Genomic DNA, 19,355 nt, shown 5'->3' with positions numbered 1-19,355 from the left:
ACCTCTCATGGGACAAAGGGTTACCATGGGACAATGGGAGTGCCTGTGTTTGCTGATGCGTAAAACACACTAAAGTTCAGCGTTTCATAGGAAAGGGGTGGTGTGGGCTTCAAAATAAAGCACTATATTCTCTGTTTTTAATGCATAATACTGGAAAAATCTGTGATGCTGTTGGTTGAGTATTGTGATAAAGATATTTCTTCAGATACAGTATATAACATTTCTCTATTTCTATTATTTTTAAAATCATATAGAGTTGAAGTCAGAATTATTAGCCCTCCTGAGTTATTAGCCCCCCTGTATATTTTCTTCCCCAATTTCTAACACATTTCTAAACATAATAGTTTTAATAACTCATTTCTAATAACTGATTTATTTTATCTTTACCATGATGACAGTAAATAATATTTGACTAGATATTTTTTAAGATACTAGTATTCAGCTTAAAGTGACATTTAAAGACTTAATTTTGTAGTTTGTTCTGTAGACAATTGAAAGATTATATAATGCTTAAGGGGGCTAATAACAATGACCTTAAAATAGTTACAAAAAAAATAAAAACTGCTTTTATTTTAGCCGAAATAAAACAAATAAGAGTTTCCCAGAAGAAAAAATATTATGGGAAATACTGTGAAAATTTCTATGCTCCGTTAAACATCATTTGGGAAATATATGAAAAAGAAATGTCATATATTTTCAGGAGGGGTAATAATTTTAACTATGTAATTATGATACTAAAATAAACACGTAAAATGTTTTTCTGACCTAATTAAATCTAATTCTCACAAAAAAATTAATAATAATAAATAAAAATAAATAAATAAATGAACCAAAGCATATTCTGAATTTTATTTACTTTTGTCATTTTCCTCTCATCTGCTATAAATGTATTATATTATTATAAATGTATTAGTATGTATTATTTTCAGCTCTCTGCTCTGCAATGCTAATATACATAGCCTTTATCACTGTAGAATACTTTAAAACAATGATTTCTTTCTTAATTTGTTAGATGGAACCATGATCACAAAAGAAAAAGTCACTTTAAACACTTGACTAATGTTATAAAGTAAACTTGCACTGTAAAAAAATCAGTAAAAACATTTCGTATAAATGAATGAAATACAGTAGCTTACTATAAATTGTGCTTCTACAATATTATTAAAATTCTGGTAACAACATGCTAGAAGCATTTGTAAATATATGGTAAACTACTGTATTTCATTAGTTTAAGCAATGTCAATACACCCAAGTATTAGCATCTACAGGGTCATTTAGAGTGTCATTCACACTGTTAAACACTGGTAACAAACATCACAGTAATTCATTAAACATTATTTGTTATTTGGTAATTTGTAATCTGTAATCTATCAAATTTCCAAAGTACACTGTAAAAAGTAAAGGTGCTTCAAGTAACCTGTTGAGTACTCAAGGAACTTCAAAATGTATTTTAAGTGCCTTAAAGCTCTTTCTCTCAAAAAGGGGTTCCTTGAGGAACCACTGACAGTCTTTTCAGTACTTGCAGGACCCTTTTGCTGTAACTGGGATCCTACAAGCACTTTTTTGTCAATACTGAGGTTCTGGAGTCACTGTTTCCTTACACTAAGACCTCGAAGCACTTTGAAATTTATTGGAGGAACTCAAATTTCAAAAAAAATCTATAAACTTTTATAATGGTTCCGGGTGGATCTCTTCTCTAAAAGCTAGCACTTAAAGGAACCAAGAGATTTTTTTCATCATAATTAAATAGGACAATTGTGGAGACCAGAAAATGAGATTGATGAACTGCCCCTTTTGAAATGGTGCCTAGAGGTTCTTTAGAGGGTTCCGCCGGCGTGGCAATGTGAAGAACCCCAAAAAGTGCCTCCAGGAACCTTTAATTTTTACAGTGAACCTCCCCAACACTGCTAATCAGGTAACAGATTTTTTTACTGTAGGATTTTTACAGTTTTGTATTGTTATAATGGCCGTTTATTTCAGTATGGAGTAAAATATATTTATTTATTTATTTATTTATTTATTACATATTTATTGCCACATCAGCAACTTATGGCTATTTCGTGGCCAAATGGATATACATTAAACTATTACATGATAAAAACAAATTCGTATTATATAAAAAAAATATAAATAAATAAATAAATTACTTAGACAAATATATAAAATATAAATAGATAAAATTTACAAAAAATTTATTCAAAGTTAAATATAGTTTTTCAGTTCTATTTTTGATAAAAAATGTAAAACTCTTCCTGGTGGTACGTTTTTAAAAATGTCCATCAAAGTACTCTCCTTATAAAAATCCTGTCTAACAGAATTTAAACTTCTATATACCAACAAAATATGTTTGATGGTGAGAGCAGTCTGGCAGATATTACATTTAGGTGATTCTTCGTTGTTTAATAAATATGAATGTGTCAACCTAGAATGTCCAATTCGACATCTGGTATAGACCGTCTGATCATGCCTGGTTTTGAAATTATAATTTGCTAAATGTCTTTCATTTATTTTCGGGTTAATTTCATATAATTTGTTGTTGATGCAGTTGTCCCATTCTCTTTGCCATGTTTCGTTTATGTATAAATTGAGGGTGGGTTTCAAATCATCAGGAGGAATTAAACATTCGGTCACATTCAAGGAGATAGCCTTTTTTGCAGCTTCATCTGCCAGTTCATTTCCACGTAGTCCCATATGACCTGGAATCCAACAGAATATAATGTTGAACTTCTGGTTTTCTAGTGCTTGGAGTAAAATATATGGAGTAAAAAATGTCAAATCTGTTTCATGCACACAGTACTGTATCATAGATGCTATTGTAGTTTATTTATTCCTTGCACTGATTGTTTTATATCGTCACACAATACAGCCCTGAACAAAACACTTCTAGATTATTGTTTGCGATGAAAATTCTCCACAAATTAAGTATTAATCAAACATAATGCTCTCATATCCCCCCTCTCTAGTGTTTAGGAGGAGGCAGATTTGTTTATTAACTTTCATACTAGACTTATTGAAACATTACACCATGCAAACGATCAGATTACGGACAGACGAAGCTAGACAAACTCTCAGAGAACTTGCTATTTGATGTAAGAATGACTGCAGCTCAAAGTTCTCTAATTAGAATGAATTAAAGGCTGTTAATTGACGTGCTGTCACAGCTGATGCAATGTGTTATATAAGAGCAGTCATACTGTCAGTGTCGTGTCTTCAGTCTCTGGAGGTCACAGTCCCTGGAGCCAACCGCTCAACCAAATATTATTTTGCATATCCTGAGCTGTGCACGCTCTTTAAGATGAGCCAAATGACCTTATATGATCTTTTAGCATTGCATATAGAAAGTATAAAGGCTATTATGGTTTTATTTGTTAATTATTTGACTGATCCGAAATGTGCAGTTTTTAAGGTATAAAACCTTCATACCACATTAATCATTTTATTTTCATTTTATTTATTTTTTACATGGAAATATGCCAGATTATAGACATTGAGGTGGGTTGAAATAAACATCATGTATTAATACCTGTTTGTTGATAAATCATTACATTTAATACTTTATGTAAAATTATCCACAACTTGTTTTCTTTAAGTTTATTACTTTATTTATTTGACAATGAAGGGACTTATCATCAACATTCCTCAAGAATGTAAATTTACCCAAATTAGCCCAAAGGCTAGTTTCCATTGGTAGTCCTTTTGGCAGAAATTATAAACAAAACTCAAATATAATAAACAGCAGAGTTACAAATTTATATGAATGAATGAATACATTTATATAATTGTTCAGGCTTTATTTATATTAAAAAGTTAAAATTGTGGAAAGGTCATGTGAAATTGTACAGGGGAGAAGCCAGTCAGTAGAATTTATAGCTAAATATTTTGCAGTGTTTCCATGTCCTTTATGGCATTAAAATAACATTCAGTTCAAGTTGATTTAAAAAGGCACCTAAATTGTTTTGCATTTTGTGATTTTTCCATTCATTTTCCATTCATATATAAGCAAAATATTTAAAAATATATATAAAAAATTTTCCATTCATATATAAGCAAAATATTTAAAAATATATATCAAACAATTTTACATTTATACATTAGCAAATATTTAAAAATATATATCAAACAATTTTCCATTTATATATTAGCAAGTATTTAAATATATATATAAAACTATTTTCCATCCATATAAGCAAAATATTTTAAAATATATATCAAACAATTTTCCATTTTTATATTAGCAAATATTTAAAAATATATATAAAACAATTTTCCATTCATATATTAGCAAAATATTTTAAAAAATATATAAAAAATTTTCCATTCATATATAAGCAAATATTTAAAAATATATATAAAACAATTTTCATTCATATATTAGCAAAATATTAAAAAAAAAATAAAAACAATTTTCCATTCATATATAAGCAAATATTTAAAAATATATATAAAACAATTTTCCATTCATATATTAGCAAAATATTTAAAAAAATATATAAAAAATTTTCCATTCATATATAAGCAAATTTTTTAAAATATATATAAAACAATTTTCCATTCATATATTAGCAAATATTTAAATATATATATAAAACAATTTTCCATTCATATATTAGCAAATATTTAAAAATATATATAAAACAATTTTCCATTTTTATATTAGCAAATATTTAAAAATATATATAAAACAAATTTCCATTCATATATTAGCAAATATTTAAAAATATATATCAAACAAATTTTCATTCATATATTAGCAAATATTTAAAAATATATATAAAACAAATTTCATTCATATATTAGCAAATATTTAAAATATATATAAAACAATTTCATTCTATATTAGCAAATATTTAAAATATATATAAAACAAATTTCCATTCATATATTAGCAAATATTTAAAAATATATATAAAACAATTTTCCATTCATATATAAGCCAAATATTTAAAAATATATATAAAACAATTTTCCATTCATATATTAGCAAATATTTAAAAATATATATAAAACAATTTTCCATTCATATATTAGCAAATATTTAAAAATATATATAAAACAATTTTCCATTCATATATTAGCAAATATTTAAAATATATATAAAACAAATTTCCATTCATATATTAGCAAATATTTAAAAATATATATAAAAAATTTTCCATTCATATATTAGCAAATATTTAAAAATATATATCAAACAATTTTCCATTCATATATTAGCAAATATTTAAAAATATATATAAAACAAATTTCCATTCATATATTAGCAAATATTTAAAAATATATATCAAACAATTTTCCATTCATATATTAGCAAATATTTAAAAATATATATAAAACAAATTTCCATTCATATATTAGCAAATATTTAAAAATATATATAAAACAAATTTTCATTCATATATTAGCAAATATTTAAAAATATATATAAAACAAATTTTCATTCATATATTAGCAAATATTTAAAAATATATATAAAACAATTTTCATTCATATATTAGCAAATATTTTAAAATATATATAAAACAAATTTCCATTCATATATTAGCAAATATTTAAAAATATATATAAAACAATTTTCCATTCATATATAAGCCAAATATTAAAAAATATATATAAAACAAATTTTCATTCATATATTAGCAAATATTTAAAAATATATATAAAAAATTTTCCATTCATATATAAGCAAAATATTTAAAAATATATATAAAACAATTTTCCATTCATATATTAGCAAATATTTAAAAATATATATAAAACAAATTTCCATTCATATATTAGCAAATATTTAAAAATATATATGAAACAATTTTCCATTCATATATTAGCAAATATTTAAAAATATATATGAAACAATTTTCCATTCATATATTAGCAAAATATTTAAAAATATATATAAAACAATTTTCCATTCATATATAAGCAAATATTTTGCCGTGTTTGCATGTCCTTTACAGCAAAGAATTCATTTAAATAAAAGTAAAATAACATTCATCACAAGTAGATTTAATTAAAGAACCATTTTTTTTTTCATTTTTGCATTTTCACTTTTTTCATTTGAATAAAAGACTCTTGAATTAAGACCTCTTGAAGATTTCTTAAAAACAGTGTAACAATCTCATCTCGTGAACCCAATCTCGTGTCTCATCTCGCCTCATGTAGTAAGTGTCTTGTCACACCCCTATATATAGTTTATCACTTTTAGCAACCTCAAGACTAATATATTTATTTAGATGCAAATATGAATGGTGATGGGTGATGGGTGTAGAATTCGGATATATTGATAAAGTGATTTGCTCATATGCTGTGTTTGTAATGCTACATTTGAGTAGATTTGATAGAACTTGATAGAGTAGAATGTAATTTAAGCTCTGCACCCAGTTTTTACTGTGCATCGTAATAAAATGTTTATTTATTTTAAAAAACTGACCGATATTGTGCTGTTAGTATCTATAGTATGTAATAGAAAAGCATATTTCAATTTATTTAGCAGTTTTCTAACACCAGTGAAGACCTGAACAGCTCTGTGCTGTGTGAAATGGTTGTAATTATTTTCTTAATTAAGCCTGGTTTAGCTCAATATTTTCCTGCCTCTAGGCACGGGGTGGTATAAAAGAAAAGGACACATTGATGTTCTTTTTCGGTCACAACATCAGCAGTGATTACTGCACACACCAGAAGAGATGACTGTAGCGTGCATTGCAATTGACCCATTTTATATCACCCATTTTAATCTGCATATGCAATAAATATTCAAATACTGTAGTAATACTGTAGTTAAGTTTTAGTTAACGTGAGATCAATATTGACCCCATTGTCTTGGATATGCAAAGTTTGAGTGTCATGTTGCTTCTATATACGGTTGCATTCATGTAATTGTATTTTATATTTTGTATCTCATTTTACATACAGAAAATATGCAAAGTATTGTAATTTCAATTGTAGTCAATGTCAAATGAATTGCAAATTGAAAATAAATTGCTAATTGTGAGCTTAATATGCAAATTTCTATCTATGGACCTGTGATTATATTTGCTATTAGCCCTGTTATTAACATACAGTAAATTGTCAAATTCAGTAGACATATTACTGGTCTTTAATATGAAAAAATAAAATAAAATCTGGACATAATATGCAAATGTGCATCTATTTACACGTGCATTTGTGTGATTTTAAATGATATATTATATTACCCCTTTTCTTTACTGTAATTTTTTAAACGGTGGTGTACATTTAGTCACCGTGATTTTAATATTGCCCCATTTATAATAAAGTGCAATACTGATTTTAGATATGCAAACTGTAATCTATATGCAAATTGTGATCACAAATATGCAAATTGTGAGTATGTAATTGTGTTCATTTATGTGATTTGCATTTATATTCAATTCACCTTTATTTGTATAGCGCTTTACAATGTAGATTGTCAAAGTAGCTTCACATAGAAGATCATAGTGAAGTGAAACCGTGTTTTCAGTGTTTAAGTTCAGTTTAGCTCAGTTCAGTGTGGTTTAATAATCACTACTGAGAGTTCAAACACTGAAGAGCAAATCCATCGATGCGCAGCTCTACAGATCCAGAACTATGCAAGCCAGTGGCGACAGTGGAGAGGAAAAATCTTCAGCAATTGGCGAAAGTGAACAATTAAAAAACCTCGAGAGAAACCAGGCTCAGTTGGGCACGACCATTTCTCCACTGGCCAATTATCTTGTGCAGAGCTGCAGTCAAGGCGCCGGAGGCTGGAGAATTTATATCCAGAATTTATAGAGTTTATATCAAGTGTATTTGCATGATTTTATTAATCATTTTTTAAACAATTTATGAAGCAAACTACTTTTGGGTAAACAACTCAGTTTAATAAAATGCATAAAAAATCCTTAGCATGTTTTCAGAAAGTTTGGTGGAACATATATTGTACTGCACTTGTCAAGTAGTTCAATACTGATGATAAACTCTTTACTTTACAGGATGGCTCCAGGCGGTGTAAGGAAAGGAAAAAGACGGTGTCGTTCAGTAGCATGCCAACAGAGAAGAAGATCAGCAGCGCAAGCGACTGCATTAATTCTATGGTTGACGGGTCTGAATTGAGGAAAGTTCGCTCCAACTCCAGAGTTTACCATCGTTACTTCCTTCTAGATGCTGACATGCAGTCACTGCGGTGGGAGCCATCGAAAAAAGAGTCCGACAAGGCTAAAATTGATGTCAAATCAATTAAAGAGGTGCGAACTGGTAAAAACACGGATACCTTCAGGACCAACGGAATTTCAGACCAGATTTCTGAGGACTGTGCATTCTCCATCATCTATGGGGAGAACTATGAATCGCTTGATTTAGTGGCAAATTCAGCCGATGTAGCAAATATATGGGTGACGGGACTCAGGTATTTAATATCGTATGGTAAACACACTCTTAACATGATTCAGAGCAGTCAGGATAACATGCGTGCATCCTGGTTGGGCGACCTCTTCGATGAAGCGGATGCGATTGGCAGGAAAACCATTAGTCTTTGCACAGCCGTACAGCTGATCAAGAAATTAAGTCCTGGAGTAAAAAATGTCAAGATAGAGCTTAAGTTCAAAGAGTTGCACAAATCGAAAGATAAATCCAGCTCAGATGTGACCAAGGAGGAGTTCATTGAGGTCTTTCACGACCTCTGTACGAGACCAGAGATTTATTTTTTGTTGGTGCAGTTCTCAAGCAACAAGGAGTTTCTTGACACCAAGGACTTGATGATATTTTTGGAGGCCGAGCAAGGCATGGCTAAAGTGAGCGAAGACATCAGTGTGGAAGTTATTCAGAAGTACGAACCCTCGAAGGAAGGGCAACTCAAGGGATGGCTCTCCCTGGATGGATTTACCAATTACCTCATGTCAGCAGACTGCCACATCTTTGATCCCGAACAAAAAACTGTATGCCAAGACATGAACCAACCCCTTTCTCACTATTACATAAACTCTTCCCACAATACCTACCTGATTGAGGATCAGTTCAGGGGTCCGTCAGACATTACGGGCTACATCCGTGCCCTAAAGATGGGCTGCAGGAGTGTAGAACTTGATGTGTGGGATGGACCAGATAACGAACCAGTCATTTATACAGGCCATACAATGACCTCGCAGATTGTTTTCCGCAATGTTATTGACATTATCAACAAGTACGCATTTGTGGCCTCAGAATTCCCTCTGTTTATTTGTTTGGAAAATCACTGTTCTTTGAAGCAACAGAAGGTAATATTTCAGCACCTGAAGAAGATACTAGGAGATAAAGTCCATACAGATCCACCCAACCTGGAGGACAACTATCTTCCATCTCCTTTAGATTTAAAGGGAAAGATTCTCCTGAAAGGAAAGAAACTACCGAGCAACTGCACTGAACCTGAAGGCGAGGTGACTGATGAGGACGAAGGTGCGGAAATGTCTCAACGGATGAACAATGAGGCTAGTGAACAGCAGGTAGTTGTTCAACCTAAAAAGTTCCAGCTGTCCAAGGATCTGTCAGACTTGGTAACATTATGCAAGTCTGTTCAATTTAAAGATTTTCAGGTGGCTTTTCAGAACCAGAAGCACTGGGAGCTTTGCTCCTTCAATGAGGTATTTGCCAGTCGGTGTGCCACTGACCACCCTGGTGACTTTGTTAATTACAACAAGAAGTTTTTAGCAAGGGTTTACCCAAGTCCAATGCGAATTGATTCCAGCAACATGAACCCGCAGGACTTTTGGAAATGTGGCTGTCAGATTGTAGCAATGAACTATCAAACGCCAGGTCTCATGATGGACCTCAACATTGGCTGGTTTAGACAAAACGGGAATTGTGGCTATGTACTCCGTCCGGCTATCATGAGGGAGCAGGTGTCTTATTTCAGTGCCAATACTAAAGACTCAGTTCCAGGAGTTTCTCCGCAGCTCCTTCACATAAAGATCATCAGCGGACTAAATTTCCCCAAACCCAAGGGCTCTGGTGCCAAAGGTGATGTTGTAGATCCCTATGTTTACGTTGAAATTCATGGCATCCCTGCAGATTGTGCAGAGCAAAGGACTAAAACAGTTCGCCAGAATGGTGACAACCCCATCTTTGATGAGAGTTTCGAGTTTCAGATTAACCTTCCGGAGCTGGCAATGGTGCGCTTTGTTGTTCTGGATGACGACTACATTGGAGATGAGTTTATCGGTCAGTACACCATTCCGTTCGAATGCATTCAGCCAGGTTTCCGCCACATTCCCCTCCAGTCACTGACGGGTGAAGTCCTTCCACACGCCTGGGTCTTCGTCCATGTTGCCATTACTAACCGGCGTGGTGGCGGCAAGCCTCACAAAAGGGGGCTTTCTGTTCGCAAGGGTAAACGAGGTCGGGAATACGCCAGTATGAGGATACTTCTCATCAAGGCTGTGGATGAAGTCTTTAAATCTGCTGCACAGCCACTTCGGGAAGCCACAGATCTCAGAGAGAACATGCAGGTGAGAAAACACTTACATCACTGTGAAAAAGAGACGTGCCTTGTTTCCTAATAAATCCAAAGACACAGGTCGCATGCTCAGGTGATCATTGCGAAATTGTATCCAACTGATATTGTATGGCAAAATTATTAACCACTGGCTCATTACCTGCCTATTTTAAGTACTAATAAAGAGTCCTTACCTTGTTAAGTATTCTAAGGCTTTGTATTGGTATTCTGCATGATCTAATTCTACATCCCTAATCATACAGAATAACTAAACCCAACTACTACCTTACGAAACATTATTAAGTAGTAAATTAGTAGTTTATTTTATATAGAGAGTGCAAATGCACAACAGCTATATGGCTTGTAGGGACATGCATCCTGCCTAACAACCCCACTTAGATGTTATAAATTAAACAGAAATCATGGCTTATTCAGGATTCTTGCTTAAATATAGATGGACATTGCTTAAATAGACAGTCCTACATTATATGTTTTGGTATAAATATAACCTGGCTTGATTTGGTGAGATTTCAGTTATTCAGTGTCTGCGAAGTTATGCAAATGACTCAACTCAGCAAATGTTTGGTTTGCAGCTTGAAAAAGACTCTCCAAACTGATTTCAGTGTGGCAAATATCTTGCTTTTGTAGCGTGAGAAAGTTTTCTCCAGTGAAACACACTTCAGAAAGTCGACCCTGAGAAGCAAGCACAACTTACAGAATGTTTCTCTTCACAAGGCCAGGAGCATTTGAACTGAAAGTCTCTCTGGCACTGATAAACAAAGACCCAAAAGTGCTGATTTTAATCAGTTGTAGTTCCTCCGTCTTGCACAACTCCAGACTGGCACAAAAACCCTAAAAGGATCAGGTCCTTATTTAGCCATTTGAACCCAAAATAAACTCATATATAGGCTACAGGTGGGAGATCGGCCAAATTCCTTTTTAATATTTGATGTGGAAAACGTTACATAACACACAGGGTTACTATGTCCTGAGGCATGTGTCAGTAATATCTCCTTAAGAAGAGATTAGCTCGACTAATGGATAAAAGGAGTGGCACTGCTATAACAGGAAAGCACTGAGAAGATTTTGAAGTCAGGAAATTGTTTAGTTTTTTTCTTTATAAGATTATACTGCAGATGATATTTGAGTTTGTTATTCTTTCAATGTGTACTGATGCAGAATGCACATACAGCAGAGCAGCCTCGACTCGGGGATCAGCGATTATCGAAATAATATTTGAATGCGTTTTGTTCATATATCAATGCTTTGTAGAGCTCGATGGCTAAAATAGATTGTTTTAGGCATTACCAGTAGATAGCGTGGCATCTGCATGAACTTGTGCATGCAAAAACACAATATGTCAATGCCCCCATTGTCAATGGGATCTATGAGGTGTGATAATGCAGTTTAGTTAAAATAGAATTAGTTAAATAGACTTCAGCAATGATTTAGTTGTTCAAGCGTAAAATGAGAAGAAATTTCGAGATGCCATTTAAACGTAATCGCTGTGAGTAGCAGGAGGCACGTGCAGAAAATTCATTGAAAATACTGTGGTAAAATAAACCTCCATATTTTAAAGACATGCCACGTAACAATCTCATTTAAAGAGCCCCTATAATACATTAAAAAGGGTCATATTTTGGTTTTGGGGGTCTCCAACAACAGGCTGATATGCATGCAAGGTCAAAAAACACTTTCGTTGTTTTATAATATGCATTTATTTTATGGGTTTTAAATCACAAGTTGTTTCATTTAAAGGAAGAGTTTAAATGATTAACAGAAATAAAAGTCATTCCTCATCGAGCGATGATTTTTTATTTTTCAATAAAGACATTTTTGAAAACAATAATTTTCAAATAGTTCAAATGAATAAGTTAATAATGTTGAATGAATGCTCAATGATTCAAACGATCCATTCAGAATGAGTTTCCAGTAAAATGATTTACCGATTCAATTGATTTGTTCATAGTGAGTTTCCAGTAAATGATTTACTGATTCAAATAATTTGTTCAGAATGAGTTTCCAGTAAATGATTTATCGATTAAAATAATTTGCTCACATTGAGTTTCCAGTAAATGATTCACTGATTCAAATGATGTGTTCAGAGTAAGTTTCCAGTAAATCATTTACCGAGTAAAATTATCCGTTCAGAGTGAGTTTCCAGTAAATGATTCACCAATTAAAATGATCCATTCAGAGTGAGTTTCCAGTAAATGATTCACTGATTCAAATGATCCATTCAGAGTGAGTTTCCAGTAAACGATTCACTCATTTAAATGATTTGTTCAAAGTGAGTCTCCAGTAAATAATTCACTAATTCAAATCATTTGTTCAGAGTGAGTCTCCAGTACATGATTAACCGATTCAAATGATTCATTCAGAGTTTCCAGTAAATGACTTGTCAATTTAAATGATTTGGTCACATTAAGTTTCCAGTAATTGATTCACTAATTCAAATGATTTGTTCAGAGTGAGTTTCCAGTAAATGATTGATAGATTCAAATTATTTGTTTAGAGTGAGTCTCCAGTAAATAATTTACTGATTCAAATGATCCATTTAGAGTGAGTTTCCAGTAAATGATTGACAAATTCAAATGATTTGTTCGAAGTGAGTATCCAGTAAGGGGTTTGCTGATTCAAATGATTTTTTCAAAGTGAGTCTTCAGTAAATGACTCACCGATTCAACTGATTTGTTCAAAGTGAGTGTCTAGTAAGCAATTTGCTTATTCAAATGATTCGTTCAAAGTGAGTTTCCAGTAAATGATTCACCAATTCAAATTATTTGTTTAAAGTGATAGTCCAGTAACTGATTTGCTGATTCAAATGATTTGTTCAGAGTGAGTTTCCAGTAAATATTTCACTGATCAAAATGATCTGTTCAGAGTAAGTTTCCAGTAAACGATTGCCAGATTCAAATGATTCGTTCAGAGTGACTTTCCAGTAAGTGATTCACAGATTCAAATGATTTGTTCAAAGTGATTGTCCAGTAAGTGATTTGCTGATTGAAATGATTTGTTCAGAGTGAGTCTCCAGTAAATGATTAACTGATTCAAATGATCCGTTCAGAGTGAGTTTCCAGTAAATGACTGACAGATTCAAATGATTTGTTCGAAGTGAGTGTCCAGTAAGTGATTTACTGATTCAAATGATTTGTTCAGATTGAGTCTCCAGTAAATGATTTGCTGATTCAAATGATCCGTTCAGAGTAAGTTTTCAGTAAATAATTGACAGATACAAATGATTCGTTCAGACTGAGTCTCCAGGAAATGATTCGCTGATTCAAATGTTCTGTTCTCTAAAAAATAATTCACTGAATTTGCAAACACGTCTGAATGAGGTTCAGTGTGTGAATGTGGATATTAACCCCATAGTTTCCAGTAAACGATTGACAGATTCAAATGATTTGTTCAGAGTGAGTTTCCAGTAAATGATTCACAGATTCAAATGATTTGTTCAAAGTGATTGTCCAGTAAGTGATTTACTGATTCAAATGATTTGTTCAGATTGAGTCTCCAGTAAATGATTCGCTGATTCAAATGATCCGTTCAGAGTGAGTTTCCAGTAAATAATTGACAGATTCAAATGATTCGTTCAGACTGAGTCTCCAGTAAATGATTCGCTGATTCAAATGTTCTGTTCTCCAAAAAATAATTCACTGATTTTGCAAACACGTCTGAATGAGGTTCAGTGTGTGAATGTGGTTATTAACCCCATAGCTAGCGCCCCGACGCGGAAACACTGAGGCGCTGTTTTTCCACATGTCAATGTTTATTAATAGATTATACTAAAAAGAACAGGAGTAATCTTGAAAAACTGTACAACAGTTTAAAGCTACAACCCTTAAGCACCCATTGCAGCCAGTTGTTTTTCAATGGGAAGCTTATAAAGAATGTATTTGCTAAATTTGTGTAAGTTTAGCAGGAAACGCTTATTAGATATACACCACTTATTAGAGTACACACCATCGTAATAACAACCCACACATGCATTCATTGACAAGTTGTTCAAGTAATTCAACTTTCTTGTTAAATAAACATTCATCAGTTTACTTTTATTACTTAATTAAATAGAAATTCAAGCCCTTTTGTACTTCGACTAAAGACGACGACTTCTCCTTTTGTCTTCTACTGGCGTAATCTTTAATTATGATATCTTCACTTCTACTCAAGTGCCTGATTTGTGTACTTTGTCCGTCGCTGTAGCTCTGCTTAGATCCTGAGGAAAGAGTTCCAGACTCTGGCGCTGCTGCGTTCAGTGTTTATACCGGGTAAATCTCACTATTATTGGTGTTTTAAAACTCACAACAGGGGCTTTCACATGAAAAATGACGTCTTCCTCCCACATTCAGGGCGGTGCTTTAGTAGAAGACACTCACTGAAACCACTTCCTGTTGCATTTCTTGTTCATGGTCGTTCACTATGGGGAAGTCGACACGGTGCTGTCATTGCATTGGCCTTTGTTTTTTCCTTCACCTTCAAAAACTAGGTCACGTTCGGAATAGCATACTAGTGTACTACTTTCACTCTTTCTGCTGCATGTAGTGTGGAAATGTAGACATATACAGTTATAATGTGTGGCATCCAGTATGCATAGATGACTTATTATGTTTGCCACATGTGCACACATGCATATAAGAGTGTATTTGGTAATGCGATGTGCTTGCTTGACCTTCAGTTTCCAGTGTACTGTGATATTATCAGCTCTTTTTAAATGTATTGTTGTGGGATTGAACCTAATTTTAGAATTGAACATTGCATTCACATGAGGTCACGTGACTATTTTAGCATGATATGGTTTGTAACACATTTGTAATACATTTTAAAGACATTATGCAGTATGTTAGTATTCTGTTCAGGACATTGTTGACTTGTCAGACGCCGTTGTACTTTGTCAGAGCATTTCTTTAGAATATATTTGGTTTGGGCTGCATGACTTGAGGAAAAACAAATTAGATGAAAAGTGTGATTGCAAGTAAAATGAAGTTTAAAAAAATGCAAGGTTTGCTGTGTGTGAGGCTGCACAATTTGGCCAATATGGGGAGAGAAAAAAAGAAAATGTATTATTTACAACATATTAAATATATTATAAGTATATTAAAATATATTATATTCATCTAAAAATATTTCAGTAAGAACAATATTGTATAAATACAAATGAAATATAACTTTTTATAAAATAAATATTTTTGATATTAAAGTCAAAAAATTTATAATGCAGTGCTTATAATACAACAATTAATTAAATTAATTAATTTAAAATAGTGAGTGTATTTGCTGAAAGAACAAATTTTATATATTTTACTTTGTATTACTACTACTGCTAAAAATAATAATAATAATATTAATATAATAATAAAATGTAATAATTTACTTTGGCCAAAATGTGGAGGGAAAATCATTTAAAATATATCACTAAAATAAAATATTGTTTATTAATATGGATAAAAATATTTTAGTAAAAGTAATATTGTATTAAAACAAAAAATTTACTCTTTCTAAAATAAATATATGTTGACATTAAAGTCAAAACAGACAATGCAACACTCGTAATACAATAATTAAATGAATTTAAAATAGTAAGTGTATTTGCTGGAAGAACAAATATTTTATATATTTTTACTTTGTATTATTTTTTATTATTATTATTTTTATTTTTATTATTATTATTATTAACAACAACAACAGTAATAATAATAATAAAAATAATAATAATAATAATAATAATAATAATAATAATCAAAAGTAATATTTTTTAACAATAAAGAAAATGTAATCATTTAATTTGACCAAAATGGGGAGGGAAAATAATTTTAAATATATTAATATACTAAAATAAAATATAGTTTATGAATATATATATATATATATTTTTTTTTTTTTTTACCAAGAGTAATATTGTATTATTAGAAATGAAATATTACTCTCTATAAAATAAATATTTGTTGACATTAAAGTCAAAAAAAAAAATGCAGTGCTCATAACACAATAATTAATTTAATGAATTTAAAATAATAAGTGCATTTGCTGGAAGAACAAATATTGTATATATTTTTACTCTGTATTATTATTATTAATAATAATAATAATAATAATAATAATAATAATAATAATAATAATAATAATAATAATAATAATAATAATACACAGTCATACAAATAATATATAAACAGTACATGTCATTAGTAATATTATTTTCCCTCACCACAATTGAATTTTCAGGAAAAATAATATAATAAATGTTCAACTGTAAAATTTAAATAATTCAATTTATTTAGTTAAATTCTGCATTTTTAAATAATTAAAGCAGAAACTTTATTTTGACAGAAAAAGCCATGCAGCCTCTAAAACGTGTCTTTTCTTGAAGTGCATTGAAGTGTCCCAAATGACAATAACACATGGTTGTACAATAATATGTCTACACATAAGTACACACATATTTACTGAATTAAATTGAAGCCTATACAATCTGATGTACGTTTCTAATCTAAGCCATAATGCAAATTGAGTTCTAACATCCAGCTAATCATGCAGCCCTACATTCAGTGCTAGAATCTGATCATGAACACAACATCACTTCTGCTCTGCGGCAGATTTCCCGATGCACACTCAGTATTTGACCTGCTTGTCCTCCACAGAATGCCATCGTGCCGTTCAAGGAGCTGTGTGGCCTGTCAGCGGTAGCTAACCTGAAGCAGTGTATTCTGGCTCTGTCCCCACGCCTCATTGGCCCAGACGGCAGCCCGTTTCTGCTGTTCAACCTCAGAGAGCAGTACCCCAGCGTGGAGGCTCAGAGTCTGCTGCCGGAGGTGCTGAAGAGAGCAGTCACTGCGTACGACACAGTGAGTATACAGCTCTCATTGGGCCTCATGTATAAAGTGCGTGCACTTAAAGCCATGGGAACGTCAAGCACCCTAACAACCCTAAAATATTCTGTTATACCAGTTCAAAGTACATGTTTTTTTATATGTGTTTTTATGACTACTTTAAATAGTTAGTTTGTTAGGGCAACAGTATCTCAAGCAGCAAATGACCCTCTACATCAAGAGCTACTGGTCAGCCAATTATTCCAAAATTCGGTTTTGACTTCGATTTTGGCTTCTAACGATTATGAAAAAGCATTCATCAATATAAAACGATTATTGCATCATATACCGCTCCCTTTCCAGTTGTACAGATTTGTTGCTCTGCAAAGCTCAGTTTCATGTGAACATTAGTAAAAGCATGTGCTGTGATGTAACTTTTGCAGCAGGGGATGCGCATCATTCACCGATGTACATGCGAATCATTCGTGTTTTTAAAAGTGCGAATGAGACCGCATGCTGTTGTGTGTATCTGCTCAGCCTCAAAGACGAGCAGAGCACACACCTCTAAAGTCATAATGTGAGCACTTTAATGGTCAAATAAGTGTCAAGACACGGTGTTTAGTGATTATTCATATTAACCCTCAATTGTGTAATAAACAAGTTGAGAATCAAAAGACGTGAAAGAGAAACCATAAATCAGAACCGCACTGCTCTTAAAGTGACAGCGCGCTATATTCCTGCTGCCGACTGTTTTTATCATTAATCAAACAACAAAAGGAGAAAATCCCTCACTGCTCTCGACTGAAGGACTTTTGTAGCTATAATTAAAGTGTTTTTCTTACAGTGAAGATGCTTAAAGCATGGTTATTTTTATTCTATTGTATTTATTTCCCTTTCCTTATTTACTGGGAGGAAAATAACTGAATATATACAACTGAAGTCAGAATTATTAGCCCTCCTGAATTATTAGCAACCTTTTTCCCCCAATTTCTGTTTAATGGAAAGAAGATTTTTTTTCAACCCATTTATAATCATAATTGATTTAATAACTCATTTCTAATAATTCATTTCTTTTGTCTTTGCCATGATGACAGCACATAATATTTGACTAGATATTTTTCAAAATAAAAGCATTTAGATTAAAGTGCGATTCAAAGGCTTAATTAGGGTAATTAGGCAAGTCTTTGTATAACAGTAGTTTCTTCTGCAGTAAATCAAAAAATATATTTCTTAAGGAGGCTAATAATATTGACCTTAAAATAGGTTTCAAAATATTTAAAACTTTAAAATTTTTATTCTAGCCAAAATAAAACAAAAAGACTTTCTCCAGAAGAAAAAATATTATAAGAAATACTGTGAAAAATCCCTTTAATTAAATTATTTAATTAAACATCATTTGGGAAATATTTATATAAATAAATGTGAGGAATTGAGGAAACATGAGGAAGAATAATTTTGTTAAATAAATATTTTTTTTAATAAAAAGTATAGTATACAGCTGTATTTTGCTTGTTTTGACACATTTAAAGTGTGTGGCTAAGAAATATTTATTTATTTATGTTTGGTGTGGTCAGAGATAAATTCAGTAAATGCTTAATTTTGGAGCTCTGAAAAGTGTGAAATTGAGCAAGCTCATACACGACACACAAACAAGTTAAATGAGCGAGGAGGCATGTGAACATAACACAAAATCTAAACCAAGTAATTTTAGCTTGTCAAAGTCATATTTATCCATATAAAATATTTTTCCCAACAACATAATTGTGGCTAGAAAAATGCAGAGTGGCTAGTAATGTTGAAAAAGTACTAGCCACATTGGCTGGTGATTAAAAAAGTTAATATCAAGCCCTGTTTGTAAGTCTTGGTGATTTTCTTATGATTTATCTGCCACTACTTGTGTATGTTAACAAATAAATGCAAATTAATTATCATTCCTAAAATTATATTATAGTTTCTAAAAATTTGGGTCACGGCTTGATGACCTTGTAAAAATGTGGTTCCCATGGCCAAACCAGTTGAGAACCACTGCTATAGACTAACTGTAGACCTGAACAGTGCAGGCTTTGCTTTATATCCACATAAGAGAAAGATCTCAAAAGATGACTTTGATAAAG

General features: G+C 31.7%; 1 protein-coding gene across 1 annotated transcript in view; it reads left to right on the top strand.

The window, feature by feature from the left end:
* LOC130243333 (inactive phospholipase C-like protein 2) overlaps positions 1-19,355 on the top strand; it is a 131,880-nt gene that overhangs the window by 48,668 nt on the left and 63,857 nt on the right. The window contains exons 2-3 of the mRNA XM_056475472.1: positions 7,965-10,451; positions 17,074-17,277. Coding sequence (XP_056331447.1) covers positions 7,965-10,451; positions 17,074-17,277 — 2,691 coding nt within the window. The remainder of the gene's footprint in view (positions 1-7,964; positions 10,452-17,073; positions 17,278-19,355) is intronic.

The sequence above is a fragment of the Danio aesculapii genome, chromosome 16, assembly GCF_903798145.1.
Source record: "Danio aesculapii chromosome 16, fDanAes4.1, whole genome shotgun sequence".
NCBI lineage: Eukaryota > Metazoa > Chordata > Actinopteri > Cypriniformes > Danionidae > Danio > Danio aesculapii.
Note: the sequence above shows the minus strand (reverse complement) of the source record. Positions and strands in the feature narration are given on the sequence as shown.